General features: G+C 48.5%; 1 protein-coding gene across 19 annotated transcripts in view; it reads right to left on the minus strand.

Moving 5' to 3' along the window:
* CACNA1B (calcium voltage-gated channel subunit alpha1 B) overlaps positions 1–26829 on the minus strand; it is a 192032-nt gene that overhangs the window by 133805 nt on the left and 31398 nt on the right. For 15 of the 19 annotated variants that reach the window (XM_023243168.2, XM_023243165.2, XM_023243164.2 and 12 more), the window contains exons 4-10: positions 20981–21072; positions 19605–19757; positions 18200–18390; positions 6723–6826; positions 3577–3692; positions 2838–2894; positions 1669–1761 (exon numbers count right to left, since the gene is read on the minus strand). In XM_023243168.2, the coding sequence (XP_023098936.1) occupies positions 1669–1761; positions 2838–2894; positions 3577–3692; positions 6723–6826; positions 18200–18390; positions 19605–19757; positions 20981–21072 (806 nt within the window). The remainder of the gene's footprint in view (positions 1–1668; positions 1762–2837; positions 2895–3576; positions 3693–6722; positions 6827–18199; positions 18391–19604; positions 19758–20980; positions 21073–26829) is intronic. The other 4 variants (XM_023243169.2, XM_023243167.2, XM_023243166.2 and 1 more) reach the window with 1 other exon arrangement.

Here is a 26829-nt window from a genome sequence, read left to right on the forward strand (position 1 = left end):
AAATCAGAAGCAAACACTTTTAAAAAGGAGCTCAAAATCGTTAGTAATGAGTGAAATGAGAACGACAGCTCCAAGGAAACATCATCAAGTTGGCGTCAAGGTAAAGTCGAAAGTAGCTACGGCATGTAACTGGGGGGGGGGGGGGGCACATCTAGCAGGCGACACGGTGCCCAGCTCCCAGAAATCTGCCTGCAGGGACAGAAGCACTGGAAAGGAAGGACGGTTGCTTATAGGGTTCTGTTCGGTGGCGCTGCTCATGATGAAGATAAAACAACCTAAAAATAAATGAATGGCCGTCAACGGAGAGCCCCTGAACAATTAGAGTGAATCCATACTGTGCAACACCATGCAGCCACTGACAAGACAGCATTAGAACTACACTGCAGAGGGGAGTGGTCTCCAGAGGGTATAGAAAAATTTGTATGAAAGCCTATCTGTAACATGAATAGATCCCAAAACTCTACATGTGTGTATGTGTGCATGTCTACATGCATGTGTGTGTGATACAAATGTGTATTATATCTGATATGTGTGGAGAAACAGGGATAAATCCCAAGCTACTGACATGGGTTTACTGGGCTGTGTGGGGAAAAAAAGACAGAAAAGATAGATGATAGACAGACACACAGATACCTAGATTGATTGAATTATAGATAGATGATTGACAGATGATAGATAGATACTTAGATGACAGACACATTGATTGATGGATGGATAGATAGAGACACACAGAGACAGACTGATTGACAGATAAATACACAAGTAACTTTCATCAAAGAGTTGTCTCATAGCCTGGAGCCTGCTTCTGATTCTGTGTCTCCCTTTTTCTGTTCCTCCCCTGCTCGCACTCTGTCTGCATGTCTCTCTAAGATAAATGCACATTTAAATTTTTTTTTAAAAAAAGAGTTGTGTCATAAATGCAAATAAATGCAACCACATAATGAGAAGCAGACCTCGGACTCGGGCCTGCTCACGGACAGCTGGAGACCAAGTCCGCCTGCAACCCCTTGACTTGGTGCCTCAGTGAGAAGCTCACTGCCATGCAGGCCTGTCTCCAACCACCAAGGTGGAGGCCCTTGGCTCAGCCCTCTTCTGCTGCAGAATGCACAGTAACAGGGCATTTGGTGGGAAAAGGCCTGGGCACTTCTGGTACCAGACTGAGGAAGGGAACTAAAACAGCTGTGTGATAAAGCAACCAGAATCTCTCTTCTACCATTTGAGAAGAAGGGGATGAAGCCAGAGGCCCCAGGAGCGTGGAAGACAGACAGGGGCTGGGAAGAGAGACAGCCAGAACCTTTCGGTCGCTACGGTCAGTAACACACACGTAGCCCTTCAGCTACGGGGTGCGGCCCGAGGCTCTGTGTCCACGTTGGGGGTGGTAGAGCCGAGAGCAGCCGGGGCTGCACCGATGGGAAAGGGCAGGAAGCACTGGGCAAACACACCGCTCACTCTGCTGCCTGCACCAGGGGAAAAAATGCTGAGCACACAGCAGAGGGCAGAGGGCACTGTACCTCCTGCCATCAGGGTGGACACAGGAGTGGGAGCGGTAGGGAAGGAAGGGAAGGAGGGTGGCGCCAGAGGGCTGGGGGGCCCAGGGGACAGGCCGGAAGCTAGGGGAATTCCTGTACCCACTCACAGGACAGGCCAGGAGGAACCAAAGAGACTCACCAACAGCACAGAGGTCTGCAAACCGGTCCTCCCCCTCCTCGGCATGGATCAGGTCATTCCGGCTCTTCTTGGTGGCTGCTCTCTTCAACACTGCTTTAAACAAGGGGAGGGGGAGGGGACTGCCTCAGGGCGGGGGTGCATCTCAGCCGAGCCTGCGACCATCTTCCTGGGGATCTCCTATCCTGGCCCCTGTGGGCCCCTCTCAGTCTTCAGAGCACAGGGGACAAGGAATCGTGAGGGGAGTGCCACTTTCCCTTTCCTCCACGATGATGTCAGTGGGGAAGGCCTGGCTACCAGGGAGACCAGGAGACGTCTGTAAGGACAAGGTCAGGACTGTGGCCCACTGCCAAGCGGCCCACTCTGGGGCCAGAGAGATCAGTCAGGTCTGCAGAGGGGCCAGCACAGACATGCGCAGAGCCCCAGATGTGGGTCCAGCTGAGGCCGCAGGGGACACAGCCAAACTCTCTGGCCCTCTCCTCAGCAGTGGCTGTGAAAACAGGACGACTGTCCTGCCACTGGGACTGTGCCAGTAGCCAGGCCAGTAACCATGGCCACTCTGGCCCTCATCCCCGCCCTAGCGGCCCCAGGCTGTGCTAAGAGGCTTTCCGTGGCAATCTGGGAGCCACATCACCCTGAGCTCTAGACACAGATACAACTTGGTTTAAACCTGAACTTTAAAAGCTTCTAGAAGCAGCACAGTCCAATAGAACTTTCTATAATGATGGAAATGATCTACATCTGTGCTGACCAGTACAGTAGCCTCTAGCCCCATATGTCTATCGAACCCTTGAGATGTGGTGGGTGAGCCTGAGGAACAGGACTTCCACTTTTACTTCACTGCAGTGGACTTACGCATGAGCTTACACATGCACATGTAAAGCGTCATGTTGGAGAACACAGCTCTCGGGTCCATACCGTGAGCACAGACTCCTCTGAGCCCCCGGGTGATACCTCGGCAGGTGTGCTATCTAAGCCCACCGCCAGCTACCTCCACTCGGGTCCACGGCACGCAACTGCCCGGGAGCATGCGGCGACCTCCAGAACGGGTCTGCCCAGGACCCCGCGGAAGGTGGCGGCCGTGCAGCTGCCGGCAGAACGGCAGACGGCACCACACATGCAAGCATGCGCACGCGGCTCGCGGGCACGGAGTGCTAACAGTGGTCACCTACCATCCAGAGGGGACTTCTCCTCCGCATTCTTGTCCTCCTCGGCCAGCATGACTTCCTCTGCGAGTGAGACACAGCCTCAACTGGGAGCCTCCCTGCCCCGCCCGCCCCTGCCCAGGGCTCAGTCCCCAGGAACACGGCAGAGTAAAGATGCGCCTCTGCTGCTGGACCCGCCTTCTCACCCTTATGACTCCAGAAGGCCGTGGGGCTCACAGCCGAGCTTTTCCTACTGAGACAGAGACCCTTCATGTGTCCCCCACACGGTGCCCCATGAGGGGGGCCTGGCCTGTTCACATCACCCTCCCTTGAGGGCAGCCACCCCACTAGGTGAGTTCCTGGCCGAAGAGGCGCTTCAGGAGGCACAGCAGGCACCCCATGTGCAGGAAAGAATGCTGGCCTGGGGCGGGGGCCGGGGAGGGAGGGAGGCAGTCAGAAACCCCAGGCTTGACAAAGCCCAGAGCCAGGGCGCAGAACACACCCAGGTCGAGGGAAGGGTGCTTGAGTCTGACAGGCAGAAACTAGCTCTAGGCTAGGCCATGCCAGAAGCCTCCATTAAAAAGGCCAGTGTCTCCAGGGCCGTATGGCTGCCCTGTGTCGGGACCCCGGGCCAGCTGGAGAATCCGCTTCCAACGCCTCAGCTCTCCTCAGCTCTCCAGGCTGGTCTCGTCCGGCCCAGGACTGGGGCTCCAGCTGCACCGACAGAGGACAGGCCAGGAGCAAGGCAGCAGCCCCTGGTTCTCACCAGCCTTGAAGATCCATTCCAGGTACCCATTGAGCTCCCGCTCAATCTGCTGCTGCCGGCGGAGCTTCAGGAAGGCCCGGCGGTTCTCGACCCTCTCACGCTCCTTGGCAAACTCTCTGCATTGTGCAGGGTCCACAAAAGTAAGCAGATCAGGTGAGTGTGAGCACATTCGCCCACCCCATGGGTGTGCAGACGCAGAGGCAAAGGGAACCAGGAAGAGGCTGGGACATGACATGCAGGTCACAGGCCGCCCTCCCAGGGAGCCTCACCACCACGGCCTCTTCCAACCTGAGCCCTCGGAGGGCCCAGGTGAACCCTCCTTCCTCAGACTCCTCCAGCACACAGGGACAGCACCGCAGTCCCCAGAGGGGGCTCCAGAGGGCAGGGACAATGCCACACCCCCTGCCCAGAGCAGGCCAAAGCACACCCCTCCCTCTGAGTGCCAGGCCCTGTCACCTGCCATCCTACGAAGAGCTTCTGGGCAAGAATTGCCCAAGAGGACTTACACTTTGTTTTTTCTGTTGGTTCAGACCCAGAGCCCTTACTCGGAGGGGATGGACGGACAGGAACAGGGCAAGAAGGGACCGGATAGGGCAAGCCAGAGACAAAAGGAAAACATTCTACAGCCCATGCAAGCCACCTCGGACAAACCTCTGAGGTCTGAGATGACCAGGAGAGAGATTTCTGCTCTCCTTACCCCTCAGCAGCCCAGCCCCGGGCTCCCAGCCAAGCTTGCAGCCTCACACTGCCAGAAGGAAGCCATTCACACACAGGCACACAGGCACCCGGCGTACAGCCTTGCAAGCCTCTCAGCTCAGGCCTGGGGCAGGATCCAGGTCCCCAAAGGGCAGGCGGGCACAGCCCCACAGCAAAATAGCAATGTCTAGTCTCAGATGAGTAGCTGTTCCTCCTCCAAGAGAAGCAGCTTGGTGCAGTGAGCCTGGCAGGCCTGACTCCTGGCACATAGCCACAGCCGGAGAGAGAGCTCAGCTCTGGCCAGCACTGACCCAAACTCGTGGCCAGTGTCCACCAGGGCCTGAGCTGTGGCCATCCTGGAAATGAGAGGAGCCAGCTCCTGCCCGGACCTCCCATCCCTCCCAAACCCTGAATTTGCAAGAATATAGGACCCCTCTCCTCCTCCTCCCCTCTCCCTTGGCCACGACGAGGGTAGGAGGGCCTGGGGTGCAGGGGTGGGGCAGTAACAACACTGCTTGAGTCAGTCTCAGAGCCACCAGTGAAAACTTGCTGCAGCAGTCTAGGCCCTGCACACAGCAGCCACTTCTCAGATGGTAGCCAGCAGTAGGGCCTGCCTTCCTCAGGCATCAGTTCTAACTGCTAAGAAAAGCCACAAGAGGATTCACTGATCCTGCTCCTCTGGGAAGAAGAACGCGAGGCTGGTTGGCTCCAAGCCGGCTAATCCAGCAGCACTTGCCCAGACGTGGACTGGGCCCTGCAGGGCGAGCTTTCCCCAGGCCAGGCTGTACCAGTGGCATCTAACCACTGCTTCCATGGGCCCCACATGCTGTGCACTGGCTGCTGGCTTTAGGGGCCCTGCCATCTCCAAGGAGAACCTGAAAGAGAACCCTGGGGTCCCTCTGCTTAGCCTGGATGACTGAGAGAGGGCTCAGCTGAGACTAATAAGGAAAACCATCTCATATCATCCCATTCCCAGAGGCCAGGATGCTCACAGTGGGGAGAAGGGCCACACAGTCACAAAGTTCATGGCCCTGCTCAGTGAGGGGCCACACAGCCCCAATCCCTGAATTCTTCCTGCACGTTCTCCAGGGTAAGCTGCACAAAAAGCCAGACAGAGCAGGCTGCTCTCCCAACTCACCATGAACCCACTCATGTTCCTACCAGCCCCCACTGTGCACTGTCCTCAGCACAGAGCCCACGCTCCACACAAGCCTGCCGTCTGCCAGCTCAGCACCCTCTCCCCTCCACACCTTCTGGTTCCAGCTTTGAGCATCCCTGCACCCCTCTGTACCTCTGGGCCTCCACCCCAGCTCTTTTCTGCCTGGGAGACCTTCCTCCCTCCTTCATGGAGTTCATTCCTGGTCCCCCTTTGGGTCTCATTGGAAATGCCCCTTCCCTAGGTGGCTTCTCTGAGCTCCGAGCCTCCCCTGGCTTCCCCACCAACCCCGTCGAGCTCCGACCATGCAACCCCCTCACTAGACTAGAAGTTCTACATCCATTCCCCGTGCTGTGGGCTTGCCTGTCCTATGCAAGTGCTTGAAAAGACATGCTAGTGACATATCCCTCAGGATAGGACCGAGGCCAAGGACACATTCCAGAGCCAGAGCACGCAGGCCTTGGCCCCTAACCACTGCCCTCTCAATGGCTGTTCCTTTCCCGGCCAGTAAGATAGCTGCCTCTTGGGTCCACCAGCCTCTCCCCCGGCCTCCCTCAGGAACCCTGGGCCTGAGCAGGAACCTTCAGGGTGGGCAGGGAGGAGATGTTCTCGAGTCTTATAGGAGGTATGACACCAAGGTAGGGGCAGAGAGCAGGCCAGGCCTTCCCAACACAGGTTCCTCAGCCTGGTAGAAGGACAGGAGCCTTAAACACCAGCCCCATCTGTGCCCCTAAGCACAAAGCATTTCTGTAGCCGTTGGGCCATACCACAGGAGGGTACCGTGTGCCACATCTCACTGCAATGTGGAGTCAGGAAGCACTTTTCTTCAGGAAGGACTCCTAGCCCCACCCTCCCTTGCTCTCTACTGGAGGAGTTCAGCACAGAAAGGTGTCTGGAGAGGAGGAGCAAGCCAGGGGTCAAGGCTATGCTGGAGAGCCTGGTGACCACTCTAGCCAGGATACAGGGCTGCTCCATCACTCTCCACTCCCAGAAACCCCACCACAGACCCAGCTGAGATGCAGCAGCAGCCCCTCCCCCATCATCAGAGCCAGGTGAAGGCCAAGGGTGGGACAGACGTAAGGAGGCCAGGGCCAGACGACGGTCAAGGCAGAGGTCAGGATGGCAGCACAAAGGAAAGGCTGGCCAGAGCTCAGTATGCTGGGAGTGACCACCACAGAGGGTGGCCATGAGGCCTTTCCCATGTCACATAGGCCCATATCTGACCCCACCATCTGTCCCCTTAGCCTGAGAACACGGAGGGGCAGGTGGCACCCAAGCCCATGTGGCCTCTTACCCTGAGAGCACACCCAACACCAGGTTGAGCATGAAGAAGGAGCCGATGATGATGAGAGGGATGAAGTAGAGCCAGTTCCAGGTGTTGCCGGCTGCATCATTTGTCTGGAAGCAAGGGGGAGATGAGGAGAAACAGGTGGACAAGACACATAGCCCTGGCTACAGAAGTGCCCCTGACCCTACCTCGAACACCTGGCATGGCCTAGGCAGGGAGAGTTCAGATGGTGGGAGGTCCAGACAGGGGGAGTCCGGGAAGGACCCACATCAGACTTGCCTGCCTTTGCCCCACAGAGCTTTCACGGGAACTGCAGCTCTCAAAAGACCAAGGACACTTAGCACTACTGATCACTGCCCAGCAATGCCAAAAAGCCAAGGAGTAGTTCCAGGGAGCCAAAGGGTCCCAGGATACCTTGAAGGCTGCATGCCAGCCTCTGCTTGGACAACTCCCCTATTCTTCCCAGGCTGCTGGACATACCAGTCAGCTCCAAAGACATTTCTCCTGAATGGAGCCCACGGGCCCTAGGCTCAAGTCTGATCTTCTGTCTGTAGCAGCTTTTGCAGCAGCTCAGAGGCAGTGAGCCGCATGCCACATTTCCCCCTGATCGAGAGCAAGTCCACAAGTCCCCAGGGAACAGTCCTTACCATGTGCCTGGTTTAAGCCACAAGCCAGCACTCAGGCATAATCTAAAAACTGAATGCAAAGAAGGACATCTCTCCTAGACCTTTTGACTTTTATAGCTTGGTCTCATAACACAGTACCAAAAGTGTCCAGTTTTCAACTGAAACTCATTTGCCATGCCAAGAACCAGGGAAAGCACAAACTGAATGGAAAAAAAAGATCGATAGATTTTCAATAGATGCTGTGATGGTTAATTTTATGTGTCAACCTTGACTGGGCCATGGGGTCCCTAGATATTCAGTCAAACATTATTCCGGGTGTTTCTGTAAATGTGTTTAGGAGGAGATTAATATTTTAATTGATAGAGTAAAGCAGATTGCCTTCCATAATGTGGTGGACCTCATCCAATCAGTTGAAGGTCTGAAGAGAACAAAAAGACCAACCCTCCTCCAAGTAAAAGGGAATTCTCTAGTAGACTGCCTTCAGACTTCATCTGCACCATTGGCTCTACTGGGTTTCCACCTGCTGGGTTTCAGACTGGAATTGTACCACCATCTCTCCTGGGTCTTGAACCTGCCAGCTCAAACTGCAGATTTGGACTCGCCAGCCTTCATAATCACAAGAGCCAATTCCCAATTAGAAATTAATCAATCTTTCTCTCTTCACATATATCTGTATACACACATACATACACATCCTACTGGTTCTATATTTCTGGAGAACTCTGACTGATACAGATTGCCAACACTAAGATGACAGAGACAATAAAAGTACCTGACAAATATTTTAAAGCAGCTATTATAAAAATACTTCAGAGAACAATCATGGGCACACTCGAAACACACTCAAAAACAGAAAGTCTCAACAAAAAAATAGTGTCAGCAAACTAGAAGATATAAAGAAGAACCAAATGGAAAACTTAGAACTGAAAACAACAATAATCAAAATTAAAATATAAATGGAAGGCATAACAACAGAATAGAGCAGACAGGGGAAAGAATAAGTGAAGAGTAAAAAAGAGAAACAGAAGTTACCCAGTCTGATAAACAGAAAGAAACCAGACTTCAAAAACAAATAAGAAGGGGCACCTGGGTGGCTCAGTCGGTTGGGCATCCGACTTCGGCTCAGGTCATAATCTCACGGTTCTTGAGTTCAAGCCCCGCATCAGGCTCTGTGCTAATATCTCAGAGCCTGGAGCCTGCTTTGGATTCTGTGTCTCCCTCTCTCCCTGCCCCTCCTCCACTCACTCTGTCTCTCTCTCTCTCTCAAAAATAAATAAACATTAAAAAAAAATTAAAAGAAAAAAAACAGAACAGAGCCCAAAGAACCTGTGGGACTGTAACAACAGATCTAATGTTCATGTCATCAGGAGAGCAAAATACAGAAGTGTCCAGTACACTGGTAGTGACCACCATGCATTCACTGAGGCTGAAAAGTGTTCAAAAAAATAACACCTGAAAACTTCTTAAATTTGTCAAAAGACATAAACCTACAGATTCAAGAAGCTAAACAAACACCAAATAAGATAAATTCGGGCCACCTGGATGGTTCAGTTGGTTTCAGCTCAGGTCGTGGTCCCAGGGTCATGGGATCAAGCCCTGTGACAAGCTTCATGCTGAGTGTGGAGCCTGCTTAAGATTCTCTCTCCCTCTCCCTCTGCCCCTCCCCTGCTGTGTGTGTGCATGCACACACACACTCTCTCTCTCTCACTCTGTCTCTGTCTCTGAAATAAAAAATAAATATAAAAAATAAAATAAGATAAACCCAAAGAAATCCACAACATGACATATCATAGTCAAATTTAAGAAAACTAAAGACAATCAAAAGAGAAATGACACCTTACTTATAGGTGGAAAACAATTCTAAATAGTCCTTGGGTCAAAGAAGAAGTCTCAAGGGAATTATAAAAATACACTGAACTGAATGAAAATAAAAATACAATGTGTCAAATTTGAAGGGCACAGCTAATGCAGTGCCAAGAGGGAAATTTGTATCACTAAATAAAATACATACATTATGAAAGAGTAATCAAATCAATAACCAAATCAATCAAATCAATAATCTAAACTTCCACCTCAAGCTGCTAGAAAAAAAAAAAGAGCAACATAAACCCAAAGGAAACGTAAGCAAGTAAATAATAATGATAAGAGCATAAATCAACAAAATTGAAAATAAAAACTATAGAAAAAAGTCAATTTTTTAACTTGGTTCTTTGAAAAAAAATCAGTTACATTGACATACCTCTAACAATACTGACCAAGAAAAAAGGACAGAAGACACGTTATCAATTTTATGAATGAAACAGGGATATCACTACAGACCCAGCAAACATCAAAAGGTTAATGAAAGAATACCACAAACAACTCTACATACATTCACTAACAAGGATGAAATGGACCAAGTTCTCAAAAAACACAAACTACCACAACTCATCCAATATAAAATAGTTAAATTTAATAGAGCTATAATTATTAAGGAAAGTGAAATTGTAATTTTAAAAATTTCCCCCTAAAAAGGATAGATATATTGATCAATGGAATAAAATTGATGATCTAGAAATAAACCCTTACATTTATCATCAATTGATTTTAAAAAGGATAGATATATTGATCAATGGAATAAAATTGATGATCTAGAAATAAACCCTTACATTTATCATCAATTGATTTTTTAACAATGGTACCAAGAAATTCAATGGGGGAAAGAACAGTCTATTCAACAACTGGATATCCACATGCAAAGAATGATGCTGAGTCCCTACCTCACATCACATACAAAAAGTAAAATGTATCATAGACCTAAATATGAGAACAAAAATTAGAAAACTCTTAAAAGAAAATATAGGAATAAATCTTCACAACTTTGAATTTGGTAATGAATTCTCAGCTGTAACACCAAAAGCACAATGATGAAAATAAAAATAGAAAAATTGGACTTCATCAAAATAAAAATTGTTGGTACTTCAAATGACACCATCGAGAAAGTGAAAAGACAAGGCGCAAAATGTAAGAAATATTTACAAATCATATATCTGATAAGGGTCTAGCATCCATAATAGATACAGAAAAATTACTGGCCAATAATAAAATGACAAATTAACCAATTTTAAAATGGGAAAAATGATCTGAATACACATTTCTCCAAAGAAGACATATAAATGGTGTAATGAGGACATAAAAGATGCTCAATATCATAAGTCATTAGGGAAATGCAAATCAAAGCCAAAATGAAATACCACTTCCTTTCATGGTTGTTTGATTAAATTTAAAATTAAATTTTAACAAGAAACAATAGGTGTTGTTGAGGATGTAGAGAAAAAGGAACACTCATGCACTGTTAGTGGGAATGCAAACTGGTGCAGCCACTCTGGAAAACAGTATGTTTTCTCAAAAAGTTAAAAATAGAACTACCCTGGGGCACCTGGGTGGCTTAGTCGGTTAAGCGTCCAACTTTGGCTCAGGTCACGACTCATGGCTCGTGAGTTCGAGCCCCACGACTGCCTCTGTGCTGACAGCTCAGAGCCTGGAGCCTGCTTCGGATTCTGTGTCTCCCTCTCTCTCTGCCCCTCCCCCACTCATGCTCTGTCTCTCTATCTCTCAAAAATAAATACATGTTAAATTTTTTTTTTTTTTTTTTTTTTTTTAACTAGAACTACCCTACAATCCAGGAATCACACTACCGGGTATTTACCCAAAGAATACAAGAACACTAATTCAAAGGGATACATTCACTCCTATGTTTACAGCAGCATTATTTACAACATCTAAGATATGAAAACAGCCCAAATGCCCACTGATTGATGAATGGATAAAGAAGATATATAAATATACATTTATATGTAAATGTATTTATGTGTATACACATATACACACACATACATACATACATATATACATTCAGCCACAAATAAAAGAATGAAATCTTGAGGCGCCTTGGTGGCTCAGTCAGTTAAGCATCTGACTCTTGATTTTGGCTCAGATCATGATCTCACAAGTTTGTGAGTTCAAGCTCCATGTTGGGCTCTGTGCTGACAGCTCAGAGCCTGGAGCCTGCTTCAGATTCTGTCTCCCTCTCTCTCTGTCCCTCCTCAGCTCGTGCTCTGGCTCTCTCTCCTTCTCAAAAATAATAAATAAACATTGAAAACATTTAAAAAAGAAATCTCTAGACCCAGATTGTAGAATTCTACCAATTCTCAAAAAAAGAATTAATACCACATACACAAATCTCTTCTAGAAAATGAGAAAGGAAGAACTACTTTCTAATTCATTTTATAAAGCTTGTATTGCCTTCATACCAAAACCAGACAAACATAATTCAAACTAGAAGGAAATTACAGACCAAAAGCCCTCATGAATATGGGTGCCAAAACCCTTAATGAAACATTAACAAATTGATTTAAGCAATGTATAAAAATAATTATATACCATGACCATGTGGAGTTTGTTCTAGGGATGCCAAGCCGTTTCAAAGTTCAAAAGCCAATCAATGTAATCCACTGTATTAACAGACTAAAGGAAAAATCACATTATCATATCAATGCAAGAAAAGTATTTTGAAACATCCAACACCCATGCATGATAAACCCTCTCAGAAAGGTAGGTATAGGAGAACTCCCTCAGTTTGATAAAGGACATCCACAAAAAAACAAAAAAAAATTGCAGTTAACATTATACTTAGCAGTGAAAAACTCAATGCTTTTTTGCTAAGATTGGGAGCGCAGAAATATGTCTATTCTCTTATCTACCATAAAGTTGGAAGTTTCAGCCAGTGCAATAAGGCAAGGAAATAAAATAAAAGGCATACAAATCAGAAAGGAAGAAATAGACTGTTCCTGTTTGCAGACAACACGTTTGTACAGGAAATCCCAAAGACTCTCCAAAACATCTCCTAGAATAAATAAGTAAATTCAGCAAGGTTGCAGGATATAAGATCAACACATAAAAATCATTTGCATTTCTTACAAAACATATGCAGGACTTGTATACTGAACTCCAAAGTGCTGATTAAAGGAATCAAAGATAATCTACATAAATGGAGAGATACACCATGTTCATGGACTAGAAAACCCAACATAGTAAAGATGTCGATTCTCCCAAATGGAACAAAATGGGAGTGATCAGTCTACCTGGTTTAAAAGATTTATTTTACAGTACAGCTGCAATAATGAAGATAATGTGGTATTCGTAGAGAGAGACACTCAGATCATGAGAACACAAACGGACCCACATAGGACGTCTGGCCGTTTCAGTCAGTGGAGCATGCGACTCTTGACCTCAGGGTTGTGAGTTCAAGCCCCACATTGGGTATGACCTTGTTTAAAAAAGGAAGGAAAAGAAAGACCCACACAACTACACCCAAATTTTTTAGCAGAGGTGCAAAAGTAATTCAATGGAGGAAATAAATACAGCCTTTTCAACAAGGGTTGCTAGAGCAGCTGGATATTCACAAGCCTCCAAAAAGTAAGGAAGGTAGGAAAGAAGACAGGGAAGAAGGAAGGCGTGGAGAAGCAGGGGGAGTGAGAGAAGAATCTCAACCCAAACCTCATACTTTATTTTTTTTATATTTATTTTTGAGGGGGGGAGGGGCAGAGAGAGAGACAGAGGGACAGAGGATCCAAAGAGGGCTCTGCACTGACAGCAGAGAGCCAGATGTGAGGCTTGAACTCATAAACCAGGAGATCATGACCTGAGCCAAAGTTGGATGCTTAACCAACTGAGCCACCCAGGTGCCCCTAGACCTCACACTTTATGCAAAAATTAACTCAAACTGGATCACAGACTTGCATGTAAAATGTAAAACAATAAAACTTTAAGAAAAAAACCATAGAATAAAATCTTCAGGATTTAAGGCTAGGCAAAGAGTTCTTAAATTTGACCCTAAAAGCCTAATCTACAAACGGAAAAACTGATAAACTGGACTTTTTCACAATTAAAAATGTATGTTCTGTGAAAAACCAGGTGAAGAGTATGAAAAGTCAAGTTAATGACTAGAAAAAAAGTATTTGCAAGCCACATATCTGACAACCAACTAGTTCCTAGAATATATGAAAACTTCACAGTAAAGTAACAATCCAGACAAACTGTGGACAAAAGATATGAAGAGGTATGTCCCTGAAGAAGATAAATGAATGGCAAAAAAGTAGGAAATGATACTTAACACCATTAGCCATTAGGAAGTGCGGATTAAAATCATAATGACATATCAGTACACACTTAACCAGAAGGGCTAAAGTCAAAAACGATGACAACATCAAATACTGGTGAGGAGGCTACATTATCCATCCACTCCTGATGGGAATGTAACAGAATACAGCCTTCTGGGAAATTTTTAGTTTCTTAAAAAACTAAACTTGCAACTACTATACAAGCCAGAAATTGCACTCCGAGGCATTTATCCCTGAGAAATGAAAACTTATGTTTACACAAAAACCTGTACACAAATGTGTAGAGCAATTATGTTCACAACAGCCCCAAACTGAAAACAATCCATATGTCCTATAGCAGGTAAATGTTAAATAAACCTAGCCCACCCATATCACAGAAGACTGCCCAGCCATAAAAAGGAACCAATTACTGACACACATTAATCTAGATGAATCCCCAAAGAATCACGTGAGTGAAAATAGCCAATACCAAAAAGTGACATATACTATGGTTTCATTTACATAACCTCCTTGACATTACAGATGTGACAAAGAGACTAGTGGTTAACAGGGATTGAGGGGGGTGAGGGTAAGAAAGAAGTTGGTGTGGCTACGAGGCAACCTGGGTGTCCTTCCGGCATGGAATGTTGTATATCTCGATGACATCAGTGTCAGTATTCGGGTTGTGAGGCACGCTAGTTCTGCAGGGTGTAACCATTACAGGAGACACGGGATCTCTCTGTATTATTTCTTAAAACTGCACATAAGCCCTCAATTATCTCAAATAGAGTTTACTTTAGAAAAAAACCACCAGCCAACCCCCATCTCTCCCTGCAGCTCCCTCCCACCGTCTTGCTACACCTCACAGGGAGCTCCGGGAAAGAGCCGACTCCACCTGCCGTCCTCACTCTCATCCTGCCTTCACCTTTAACCTGCACCTTCCGAGCTTCTACCCCCACCACCGAAACCGCTCTTGTCAAGTTACCAGCATCTCTCTTGACCTCTGACCTGGTTGATCATTTTCCAGAAACTTTTTCTTAGCTCTGCTTCCAAGACACAGCATGCTCATGGTGCTGTTTCTACCCTGCCTCAAAGGCTCCACCTTGGTCTCTCGCTGGCTTCTTCTTTCCTACTTGTCTTCGGAATGTTGGAATTCCCCCAACAGCCAAGCTCAGAGAGGGCTCGGTCTTGGGCCTTCTTTGCTTCTCCTTCTACATTCCTTGCTGAGCCAATCACATCCTCTCCCATAATGTTAAACTCCATCCATGATCTCAGACAGACACCCTCAGCCCTGCTGTCTCCTCCGAGCTCCCTGTCATATACCCAACTGTATACTCAGCGTCTCCCTTGCATGAAACCAGTTCTTTGAAACATTATGGAGGCAAATCAGAGTCCCTGGGCTCCACTACTACTCCACTGAAACAAACCGAGCAAATATCTCACTCCCAAGTCTCCCTTCTCAAGAAAGGGCACCACCTTCCCCAGTGGCTGATGTCACATCTTTGGTTCTTCTCTCTCACACTGCACACCCAACAGACGAGCAAGCCCTACCTGTGCTCACTGTAAAACACGGCCTTTGCACCTATACGTGTGAACAACCCTTCCTCAGAGCTTCGTGTAACCAGTACAACAAACATATGCAAAACCACATGTATATAATCATAAGCCAACTTCACTTACCTCCTACTGTCCCTTTGAAAATATTCATGCCCCTGGATAAAAACCTGGATAAGTCCTATAACTTTTCTGATAACTCCTGGGTAGTAGAAAGTTCTACAATCACTTTAAGTAGAAAACACAGTCTCAATTCAGTAATTAAGTGTCCAATCCCAGCTGGCAATAAAACTACTTAACATGCTTTACACTGAGAATATCTACTCTTTTAGCTGGCCTGCCACAGCTGGCTGCTTTCACTGGGAAAGGGAGGCGTGGTCCCTCTTTGCCCCTCCACGCCTAACACTGTTCCTTCTTCCTCAGCTTGCTGCTGGCTGGGTTATTGACCCCGACACAATCCAAGCAGGGGAGGAAAAAGGGTGGGGGGGTGGGAGGGAAGGCAAGTTTTTCCATGCTTGGCCGTGCCCTGAGATAATCTCATCTTTCTGGGCCTGACGGAAATTTACTGCTGACTCCTCTCTCACAAGGCATTTCTGTGGGTTCTTCCAGGAACCCATTTGACTCCACCTACTTTTCAAAATGCAGGCAAGCCATTTCTCCCTCAGTTGAAGAACTCCCCCACCCCCACCCCCATTTTTTCAGCAGTCTGTTGTGAACATAGGTTCTCTACTGAGAGGTCACTCGCCCTGGTCAGAATTTAAAAGGGCTCTTGGCTGGCTACTGTCCCCTGGCCATAGCTGGTCCATGAGAAACACTCACACACCCTCCTCTGTTCCCAACATTGAGTGTACTCTCCACCTCTCTCCCTCCGCCCCACCGTGGCAGGCCAGTGGCTCCTGCCCTTGAAATCCCGGCACTGTCACTTGGGGCTCCACACTCCAGAAGCACGTCTGGGTTGGAGCCCTGGGTTGGAGGCAAGCGGCAGGCTCTTTCTCTGAAGAATCCCCTTCAAAACACCCGGTCTGATTTGCAGCAATTCACCCTCTTACCCCCCAGTGTGGAGAGTGGACCCAGCCAGGTCTAGGCCACCTCACAGGTCACCACTGTCACTGTGTCCTGGTGCCTTGCCAAACCGCCAAGGCACAATCTCATAGCACCTGCATGTCTGGCTTCCAGACCTCACCAGGCCTGGCTTTCACAAGGTGTCTAACTCATCACTCTCTGCCCCTCATCCACCTTTGTTTTCTTTAAAGCACTTGGCATTACAAGGCCTTTATCGAACGCCTTCTGCTCACCACTGTACATGTAGCATCTCGGGGGTGCCCAGAGCCCAGCGGGTCCAATGGAAGTATATGCCAAATGAACCCTCTGTGGCTCTCGTGACCAGTCCTGCCCTAGGGCCTAGTTCCTGCTCAGCCCCTCCCACACAGGGCGCAGACCCACCCATCTGAGTCACCAGGGCCCCTGGCCAAGTCCCAGGGGGCACTGAAAGCTGCAGAGACCTGTTCGTGCAGCCCTTGCTCAGGTGGGGCTGGCAGGGACGTGGCCAGCTCAGAGCTATTTTTAGGGTCTGTCCTTGGGAAATCGTTCCTTGACCGGCTGTAGGAAAAGGACAGTCAAGCTCCTCATAACTGCCTTTGTGCCTGTTCTTCGTTTCCTCAATTAAACAGAGCCTGTCAGGAGACACGACTCCCAGTCCAAGGCCCTCCTTGGACTGGTTCAAGGGACTTTGGGCCAGCTTTTCCTGAACTTCCACCTTCCCTCTGCACGCTCAGTGAGCATTTCCCAAGCATCTGCTGGATTCCTAGCCCTGAGATCCACCTGGGTTTCCATGCACCCACAGAGTAGAGGGCCCCAGTCTGCCCCTTTCCTCCTGTCCCTCATGCCACCAGACTATCGCTCCGTCATTTCTTCCCCGGGCTCCTAGAGGCCGGGGAACCCAGGCCTCCAGGGGCTTAGAGCCCAAACCGCACCTCAGCACCCAAGTGGCAGGTTCAGCACGAGGTGTCTTGTACCTGCAAGTCCTCCACCCACAGCCCACAAGCAGAGCTCGCTCTAGCTATCCAGAAAACAGCAATCCGCCAGCCATATCTTCCCAGCCAAACCTTCCAAGATTTCTAGCTCATGTGTGCCTTCCTTGTCGACCTCCCAAAGTCCCTGAGGGACTAATTTCATTGTTCTTATGCCCCGGTGGCTCATAGGGCTACAGCATGTAGGAGGTAGCGAGGGAGGTCATCACATAAGAAAAGAGACAGAATTCTGCTCAAGCTTTTGTGGTCGAGTCCTCCCAGAAGAGCGTCACATGGAGGAGAGGTGGCAGTGAGATGGGCCACCAGGCAAGGGCATTAGACCAGCTTCTGTCATGGGTACCAACCCAGACTGCCCTGTGTACATCACTGTGACAGGCAGGCATCCTCGTGGGCAAGAGGATGAAGAGGAAACGACACCAGATAGACACGGCAGAGAAGACAGAAATGTGCAAGACACACACTCTGAGCCCAGAGCCCCAGCGCCATCAGAGAAGTCTTCCTGAGAGTCTGCTGAGTGCAGCCATAAACCCTGCCCTGCTCCTGTCTTTACCGGGCAGCCTAGGGACAACAACAGGCCCAGCAGGCTTCCCTCTCCCTCTCTCCATCCAGAAAACCCAGCAGGGATGGCACAACTAGTAGTTCCCAGCAAGCTGCCTACCGGTCGCAGGGCCTTGAGCAACTTCAACAGCCCCTCCATGCCTCAGTTTCCTCACTGTACATGGGGTTCTTGAGATGACTCTATGAGTTAACAGGGATAGGACACTTCACGCAGGGCCTAGCTTGGAGCAAGCTTGCAATGAGCCTTAGGGACTGGCACTGTGACCATGTGACCAGCAGCAGCAGTAGCATCTTCTCTGGCATTTTCTTTGCTGGCTTTCTACCTGGCCCTCAGTTTTACTTTGATAAGAGAAGCTGTCCTGGAGACTCTAGGACCTAGGTCAAGAGTTTGAGTTGACATTGATGACAGTGGGCCCTTGGTGGAGTCATCTGAAGGAAGGGGCCTGTATTTCATCCTAGGGTAGAGGAAGGAACTTGGGGCTGGGCACAGGCTCTCAGGTCAGGAACGTCACCCCAAATGGGATCCTAGGAGCTCCGGGGTCCACCCACAGTCCCAGGGCCAAGATGCAACTCACGTTATAAAGGATGTCAGTCCATCCCTCCATGGTGATGCACTGGAACACTGTCAAGATGGCAAACAGGATATTGTCAAAGTTGGTGATGCCAAAGTTGGGTCCCGGCCAGTACTCCCGGCACTCGGTGTCGCCCTCACACAGCCGGGCTGGGGCCTCCTTGCCACAGGGAAAGTCACCCACTGGCTCTGGATCTGTGGAGAGAAGAATGAAGCACAGACCCTGAACCCAGAAACACCAAGTTCTCCAACCCCTCCTGTGGCCCCTGGGCTTCGAAGGCCTCATCACAGGTGGGCAGGCATCAAGCACCAATGGAAATCCTCCCTTGCTCCCCCCACCCTCCCTCCCTGCACCAACTCTCTCCCCCTGCCTACAGTCTGGCTCCCCCTGAGCTCAGACCAACCGTCCCAGGAACCACTGGTCAAGCTCTCCCTTCCTACTGGAACCTGCCCATTACTGTTTAAACACGCTCAGGACTCGCTCGCCTTAGACTCAAAAACGACACACCCCTAACATCCAACTCTTCCTGCCACTACAACGCTGACTGCTCCTTTCTCTCACAGCCAAACTAACACTGAGGCTCTCCTGACACACTGATGTTGCCTGTCACTCTGGAGTCAGCCACCGCAGGCCCTGCTTGCCGGGCAGATCGGCTCAGAGCCCACACAACGTGTGGCCACAGGACGGCTGGGGGCTGCAGGGCCCAGGCCTCACTACACTGGCCCTACAGAGTGCTTTGATAAGACGTTTTTAAAATCATGAACGATTTAAATTTTAGTCAGAGCTTTCTCTGCGTCGACTGACACGTTCATGTGGCTCATCCGCCTCACTGCAAAACACACCCAGAGCCCAACCCGTTGTGCCGTCTCCACCAGAACAGCCTGGCCGCAGCCGCCATGTCTCTCCAGTCGAGATGCTGCCCTCCTGAGGAAGCCTGTTTCTGCCTTTGCCTCCCTGGAGCAGCCAGAACAATCAGATGACGTCAGTCCTCACTCAGAGCCCTCCACTGTCTTCCTGATTTCTCTCAGAGGAAGACTCGGAGTCCCTACCGCGGCCACGAAGCCCACGTGATTTCCCCTCTATTCCAGCCGCGCCTCGTAAGTGGAGTTCTCCGGCCTGGCGGCCACATTGCAATCCCTCCTAACGGCAGTCCGATCGCTGCTCACCTGTCCCCTCAGGAGAGAGGCCTCCCCTGGCCCATCTCTGTGAAGCAGGCTCCCAAGTTATTCTACCGCAAGTACCACAACCTGTAATCATTGCATTTCTGTGTTTACTCACGTTTTTGTGTTTTTCAGGTTGTGGTGTGTGCCCCCCGCCCCCATCCGTCTGGCACCTAGAACCGTGCCTGTCTCCTGGATGAGTGAGTCTGTGGTCCCGTCTGAGCCCAAGGGGTGCTGCCAGGCCTCACCTGTGCTGTTGGGGAAACAGGCCTTGTGGAATTTTCCCATGTAGAACTCGAGGCCAATGATGGCAAACATGAGGATGGCAAAGAAGAGAAGCAACCCAATCTGCAGAAGCGGGACCATGGCCTTCATTATGGACTTGAGCACCACCTGCAGACCTGGGCCAGAGCAGCCAGAGCAGGGCACGTCAGAGCAGGGTGGGCGGTGCAGGGGGCGGGGGGGGAGGGGCAGACTGGCGAGCACCTGGGCTGCTCAGGACTGGGGGTCCTGGGGCAAGGTGCCGATCTGAGAGCCCTCAGAGTAGGGGGCGGAGCAGGGAGCGTGGGGAGTCGGGGGAAACCGCACGTGCTTACACAAGAGTGCTCAGGGTGGGGGACCAAGCATAAGTCTCAGAGGGAAGTAGATGGAGAGAAGTCCCAGCACAGGGGAGGGGCAGGGCGTGTCGTGTCAGCGTTGGGGTCTGGTGGAGGGTGGGTGCTGGCGAGATGTGTGGACCTATGGAGGGCTCTGGGTGGAGCAAGAACACAGTCCTAAGAGGGGAGGGGAGGGGAGGGGAGGGGGTGCTGGGAGGGAAGAGCAGATCTTGACAGGACCCAACACTTTAGAGAAAGCAAAGCAGGGGACCTGCTTGCAGGAGTGTTTGACCACTGACCACAAAGCCAGAGGGACTCAGCACACAGAGGAAGCTCAACCCCATGACCCCCTCCCCGCATGGCCCCAGCTCTTAGATACAAGCCTGAGACTTTACCTGGCAGGGTCTTGGGGCAGAACAGGGGCTCCCCCGGCAGCGGCCTCAGGGGGACATAGCCCTAGGTCCCTGCCCACTTGGGCCCTGAGGAAACCGAAAACCAAACTTCCACTGGACTGAGGAACAGGAGTCAGGGCCGCCCCTGCCTCTTAAGGTAACCCTGGCCATGCTCCTAACCAGGCGTGACTCCTTGAGCAGCTGAATCCAAGAGCATGTCTTAACCGGGCCTCAGTTCTCCAAGGCCCTGCCAAGCCTGAGCCAAGTCAGGTGGTCCTTTGACTGTTTTGTCAGGCATCCTGCCTACCACCTTGCTCGGTCTCTTGTCTGTGCTTTAACCCCAGAAAAAGAAGCAAAGAGCTAGAAGAAATGTAGCAGAGCGTGTGAGGAGAAGCAAAGTTTCCATCTGGGGAAGCCAAATCAGGGCAAAACAACAGAGCCACTCTCTGGGCTTTCACAGAGAATGTCAGGCTTCTTCACACCTGGTTCTCACAGGTCAGGAGCCCTGAGCTTCAAGTCACCCAAGCCAAAGGGCCCACTGGTTAAGGCTTAACTGTGGCTGTGGCCATGGTGGGGTTGGGGGAGGGTGTTAGTGATCCAGGTAGGCTTGGGGCTGATTGCTTTTGCCAGACTCACTCGGAATCCCAGACACCAGCTTCAGGGGCCTGAGCACACGCACAGCCCGCAGGGTCCGCAGGTCGAAGTCAGTGCCCGCTGTGGCCAGGATCCTGGCAGGAACAGAGAAGAGGGAAGTAAGGGTTTCCACATTCACGTGAGAGAACACAGGCCCCACCACCCATGTCCTTTCTCCCAACAACAGCGACCCCCACTGTCTGAGCACGAGGCTGCCACAGGTTGTGGCGCTGCTGTGGCAGGACGAGGCAGGCACTGAGTCCTGACGCCCTCGCGGTAATGTCAGCAATGACTGCTTCCGGCGTGACCATCCCTCCAGCTAAACGGAATCACCCTGAGAGGACACGTGGTCTCTGGCACCTGGCCTGGCCTTGCGTTTGCCCTCCAACTAAATCCAAGCCGAAACCCGGTCCCCAAACCAACCCCTACTGCACCCCAAGCAGCCTCACGAGACGGGGTGATGAGCGGAAACGAGTAAAACGGAGGCTGCGGCTCTCGAACAGGCGCCACACACAGCCTTCCTCACCTTCTCTCAGGAGAATACCGATCAGGGTGGGGTGGGGCAGGCGGAAGAGCGGGTAAAGGGGACTCAGGGAAGCCATCATAATCAATCCCATTAGCCGAAAGCTATATTCCAAGGTGTCCCATCTCAAAACACAGAAGATCAGACAGCCACCTCTCAGCACAGCCACTTCTCTGCTCCCTTCACACCAAAGCTCATGCAGAGGGTCAGCCCTTGGTGTCCCCACCACCTCACCCTCCTGTCCCCCCGTGGGATGTCACCCACACTATTCCCCTGAAACGCCGTTCAAGCCTTTGTCTTGCTGACTCCAGTGGTCAAGTCTCCCTCTCTAAGTGGTTGCTTCTCTGCCCTTGGGTCAACTCCCTCATTTTCCTCCAAGTCCCCGGCAGCCCCTCAGGGTCTTGACCGCCACCCTGGCCTTCTCCACCAGACTCCAGAAGAGGAAGCCCCAGGGCTCAGGCCCGACAGGTCTACCCCGTAACTCTGAGCACCACACACATTAAGTGCACACACATCATTAAGTGCAGACTCATAAACCCAACTGCCTTTCTAACATTGCTACCTGGGTGTCAAAATAGCATATCAAGCATCATACAATAAAGAACTGTTTGTTTGTTTGTTTTAACGCTACTGTTTAAAAGTGTTGAAACATGTACTTCTTTTAAAAAGTCCAGAGCTGGGGCACCTGGATGGCTCAGTTGGTTAAGCGTCCGACTTCAGTTCAGGTCATGATCTCGCAGTTGGTGAGTTCGAGCCCCATATTGGGATTTCTGCTGTCAGCACAGAGACCACTTCAGATCCTCTGTCCCCCTCTCCCTCTGCCCCTCTCCCACTTGTGCTCTTAAATAAATAAATAAATAAATAGTCCAGAGGTGATACATTATGGTGACCAAGGAACTTTGGTTCTTGCCCCCGGCCTTGTTCCCCTCCCCACCACCTGGCTCAGTGAGCACCACTCGCCCACTGTTTATTTCAGGCAAGATCAGGGCTGCAGCCCTGAGTCCTCACCCCTCTCACTCTTCAGGCAAAGCACCACAATCCTGTTGGCTCTGCTGCTGGAATGCATCCTGGACTCCTCGTGAGGAAGGCCTTGTGTCCCCACCCCCGGTCAAAGTACCATGCACGAGTAATAAAAGTTAAGATGAAGCTAGGGTCAAAATAAGAAGAAACTCGCGGGCACCTGGGTGGCTCAGTCGGTTGAGTGTCCGACTTCGACTTAGGTCATGGTATAACGGTTTGTGGGTTTGAGCTCCATGACGGGCTCTATTGCTGACAGCTCAGAGCCTGCTTCAGGTCCTCTGTCTCCCCCTCTCTCTGCCCCTCCCGTTCATGCTGTCTCTCTCTCAAAAATAAACATTTAGGGGTGCCTGGGTGGCTCAGTCAGGTAAGCATCCAACTTCAGCTCAGGGCATGATCTCACAGTTCGTGAGTTCGAGCCCCATGTCAAGCTGTGCTCACAGCTCAGACCCTGGAATCTGCTTTGGGTTCTGTGTCTCCCTCTCTCTCTGCCCCTCTCCCACTCATGCTCTGTCTCTCTCACCCTCTCTCTCAAAAATAAATAAACATTAAAAACTTTTTTTAGGGGTGCCTGGGAAGTTCAGTCAGTTAGGTATCTGACTTTGGCTCAGGTCACGCTCTCAAGGTTCATGAGTTCGAGCCCCGAGTCGGGCTCTGTGCCAACAGCTCAGAGCCTGGAGCCTGCTTCAGAGTCTGTGTCTCCCTCTTGTTCTGTCCTTCCTCCGTTCGTGTTCTGTCTCTCTCTCAAAAATAAATAAACATGAAAATAAATAAGTTAGGGGCACCTGGGTGGCTCAGTCAGTTAAGCATCTGACTTCAGTTCAGGTCATGATCTTGTGGTCTGTGAGATCCAGCCCCACATTGGGCTCTGTGCTGACAGCCCAGAGCCTTGAGCTTGCTTTGGACTCTGTGTCTCTCTCTCTCTTTGCCCCTCCCCCGCTTATGCTCTGTCTCTCAAAAATAAGCAAACATTTTAAAAAATTTTTAATTAAAAAAATAATAATAATTTTAAAAATTTTTAATGTTTAAATAAAATAAATATTTAAAAATCACCACATATTAAAGTATGTGGGGTTCAGTTAAAGTGATGTTTTAGGGGAAATTTGTAAACTTCAATGATTTTTTTAAAGATTGAAAATAAATAAACCAAGCACAGATATACCTCAAGGATCTTGAAAAACAGTAAATATACAGAAAAGACAAAAATGGAACTAATAAAGAGTAGACATGCTTAAAACAGAAAATAGAGAAATAACAGCCGAATCTGAAAGTTTAATAAAACTAACAAGCTTCTGGCAAGAATAATCAAGAAAAAGAGTGTATGCATATCTGTACACAGACACACATATACAAACACGCACAGCACTCGCGTGCATCTGCACGAGTGCTCACGCAAGTGCACGTGTACGTACACATGTATGCACACATGCCTAAGTGTATTTACACACAGGGAATGTAACTGCAGACAGGAGAGATTTTTAGAATTGCAAAAGAATATTATTAACAATTTTATGCCAATGTTAAAATTTTGACAAAATGGATATATCCCCCAAAATGCAAATTATCAAAAGTAACTGAAAAAGTAGAAAACCCGAATAAGCCACGAGCAATTGTATTAGTTTTCTATTGCTTTGTAAAAACTGGCCACAGTTTTTGTAACTTGAAATAGCACTCATTAGCTCACAGCTCTGTAAGTCATTGTGGCTGTGTGCTCCGCTGAGGGTCTCCCGAGGCTGAAATCAAGGTGTCAGCCAGCTGTGCCCTCATCTGGAGGCCAACCTAGGGAAAGTCACGCTTCCCAGACCCTTCACAGTGAACGGAGTCCCACTGTCTTGCTTTCAGCTGGGGACTTCTCTGAGCTCCTGGAGACAGCACTCAGGTCCTTGCAACCTGGCCTTCAACAGTCCCTCTCACACTTCTAAACTTTCTGTTTTGGGAGAGGCCCAGTCCCTTTAAAAGGATCACCTTATTAGGTTGGTCCTTTTTGGTTAGCTCACAGTCAACTGATTATAAACTAACCATGGCAGTGATATCTTATCATATCCGTGGTCCTTCCCACACTCAAGGGGAGATGGCCACAGGCAGGGATGGAAACCTTGGGGGCCGCCTCAGAGTCCTACCTACCAAAGCCATTCACAAAAATGAAGCCTGGGTGGCTCAGCTGGTTAAGCATCCGACTTCCGCTTAGTCATGATCTCATGGTTTGTGGGTTCAAGCCCCACATCAGGCTCTGAGCTGACAGCTGGGAGCCCTGGAGCCTGCTTCAGATTCTGTGTGTGTGTGTGTGTGTGTGTCTCTCTCTCTGCTCCTTCCCCACTCACACTCTGTCTTTCCCTCTCTCAAAAATAAATAAACTTAAAAAAATAATAATAATAAATGAATTTGGATTCAGGTTTCCTCTGGCAGAACATCAGACCCAGACAATTTTGCAAGCGAGTTCTATGACCATTCAAAGAACAGATAATTTTATACAAACTGTTTCAGAGAATAAAAATACAAGAAAAGCTTCCCAACTCATATCAAAACTGGAAAAGGACAAGAAAATTTTACACACATCTCAATTATGAACACAAATATTGAATTAAAAATTAAAATAAACCAAATTCCAAAGTACGTATTTTAAGAGTATATAATGACCAATTGAGTTGTCATAGCAACATAACAATAGTTCAATAGTAGAATTACCATTAATGTAATCCACCACATTAATCTACAAATTCAATGCAATTCCAATAAAAATCCCAACAGATCTCAAATGGAGAAAATCCTATATTTGTAGAAAATCCACCAAAAATCACCAGAACAAATGAATTCAGCAAAGCTTCAGGATATAAAGTCAAAACAAGAAAATAAGTTGTGTTTCATTGCAATGCAATGAACAAACAAAAAAAGGGAGCTTTTTTAATCCATTTACAATAACATCAAAAAGAATAAAATACTTGGCTGGGGGCGGGGGGCGGCACCTGGGTGGCTCAGTCGGTTAAGTATCTGACTCAATCTCGGCTCAAGTCATGTTCTCATGGTTCACGAGTTCAAGCCCCACATCGGACTCTGTGCTGACAGCATGGAGCCTGCTTGGGATTCTCTCTCTCCCTCTCTCTCTCTGCCCCTCCTCTGCATGCTCTTTCTCTCTCTCTCAAAATAAATAAATAAACTTTACCAAAAAAAAGAATAAAATACTTAGGAATAAAATTAACCAAGGAGGTGAAAGATTTGTACACTGAAAACTACAAAACATTGCTGAAGAACACTAAACAAACTTAAAACTATCCCATATCCAAGATGCACCCCCCGTATACAAGCCAGAGGACCCAAATGATTGTAAAGAGATCAGTTTTCTCAAAATAAATCTATAGTTTGTTTTATTTTAATTTAATTTTTTGAATAGTTGGCAAATAAAAAACTGTATATATAAAAAAACATATCTTATATCCATAAATTGGAAAACTTAATATTTTTAAGATGTACATACTACCCAAAGTAAACTACAGATTCAATGCAATCTCTGTCAAAACTCCAACAATAATTTTTGCAGAAACAAAAATTCACCCTAAAATTCATATAGAATCTCAAGGAACCTTGAATAGCCAAAACAATCTTGAAAAAGAACAAAATTAGAAGACTCACATTTTCTGATTTCAGAACTTACTACAAAGCAACAGTAATCAAAACAATGTGGTATTGGATAAGGATAGGTATACAGACCAACAGAATAAAATAATAACCCAGAAACAAATCCTCGCATATACAGTCAATTGATTTTCAATAAGAGTGCTTACACCATTCAAAAGGGACCAGATCATCTTTTCACTAAATTGTGCTGGAAAGACTAAATATCCACAAGGAAAAAAACAGTAATAAGTTGGGCCCTTATCTTATATCAGATACAAAAAAGCAACTCAAAATGGGTCTTTTGCTTATCTAAATGTAAGACCTTAAACTATAAAACCCTTAGGAGAAAACATAGAAAACCTTCATGACATTGGATTTGGCAATGATTTCTTGAGTATTACACCAAAATCACGGGTGATAGAAGAAAAAAACACATAAATTAGTCTTCATCAAAATTTAAAACTTCTGTGCATCAAAGGACACTATCAAGAGAGTGAAAAAAATCTACAGAATGGGAGAAAATTGTCACAAATCGTTCATCTAATGAGAGAGATCAAGGGGCGCCTGGGGGGCTCAGTGGGTTAAATGTCCAACTTCGGCTCAGGTCATGATCTCACAGTTCATGAGTTTGAGCCCCACGTCGGGCTCTGTGCTGACAGCTCAGAGCCTGGAGCCTGCTTCAGATTCTGTGTCTCCCTCT

This window comes from Felis catus, chromosome D4 (genome assembly GCF_018350175.1).
Source record: "Felis catus isolate Fca126 chromosome D4, F.catus_Fca126_mat1.0, whole genome shotgun sequence".
Lineage (NCBI taxonomy): Eukaryota > Metazoa > Chordata > Mammalia > Carnivora > Felidae > Felis > Felis catus.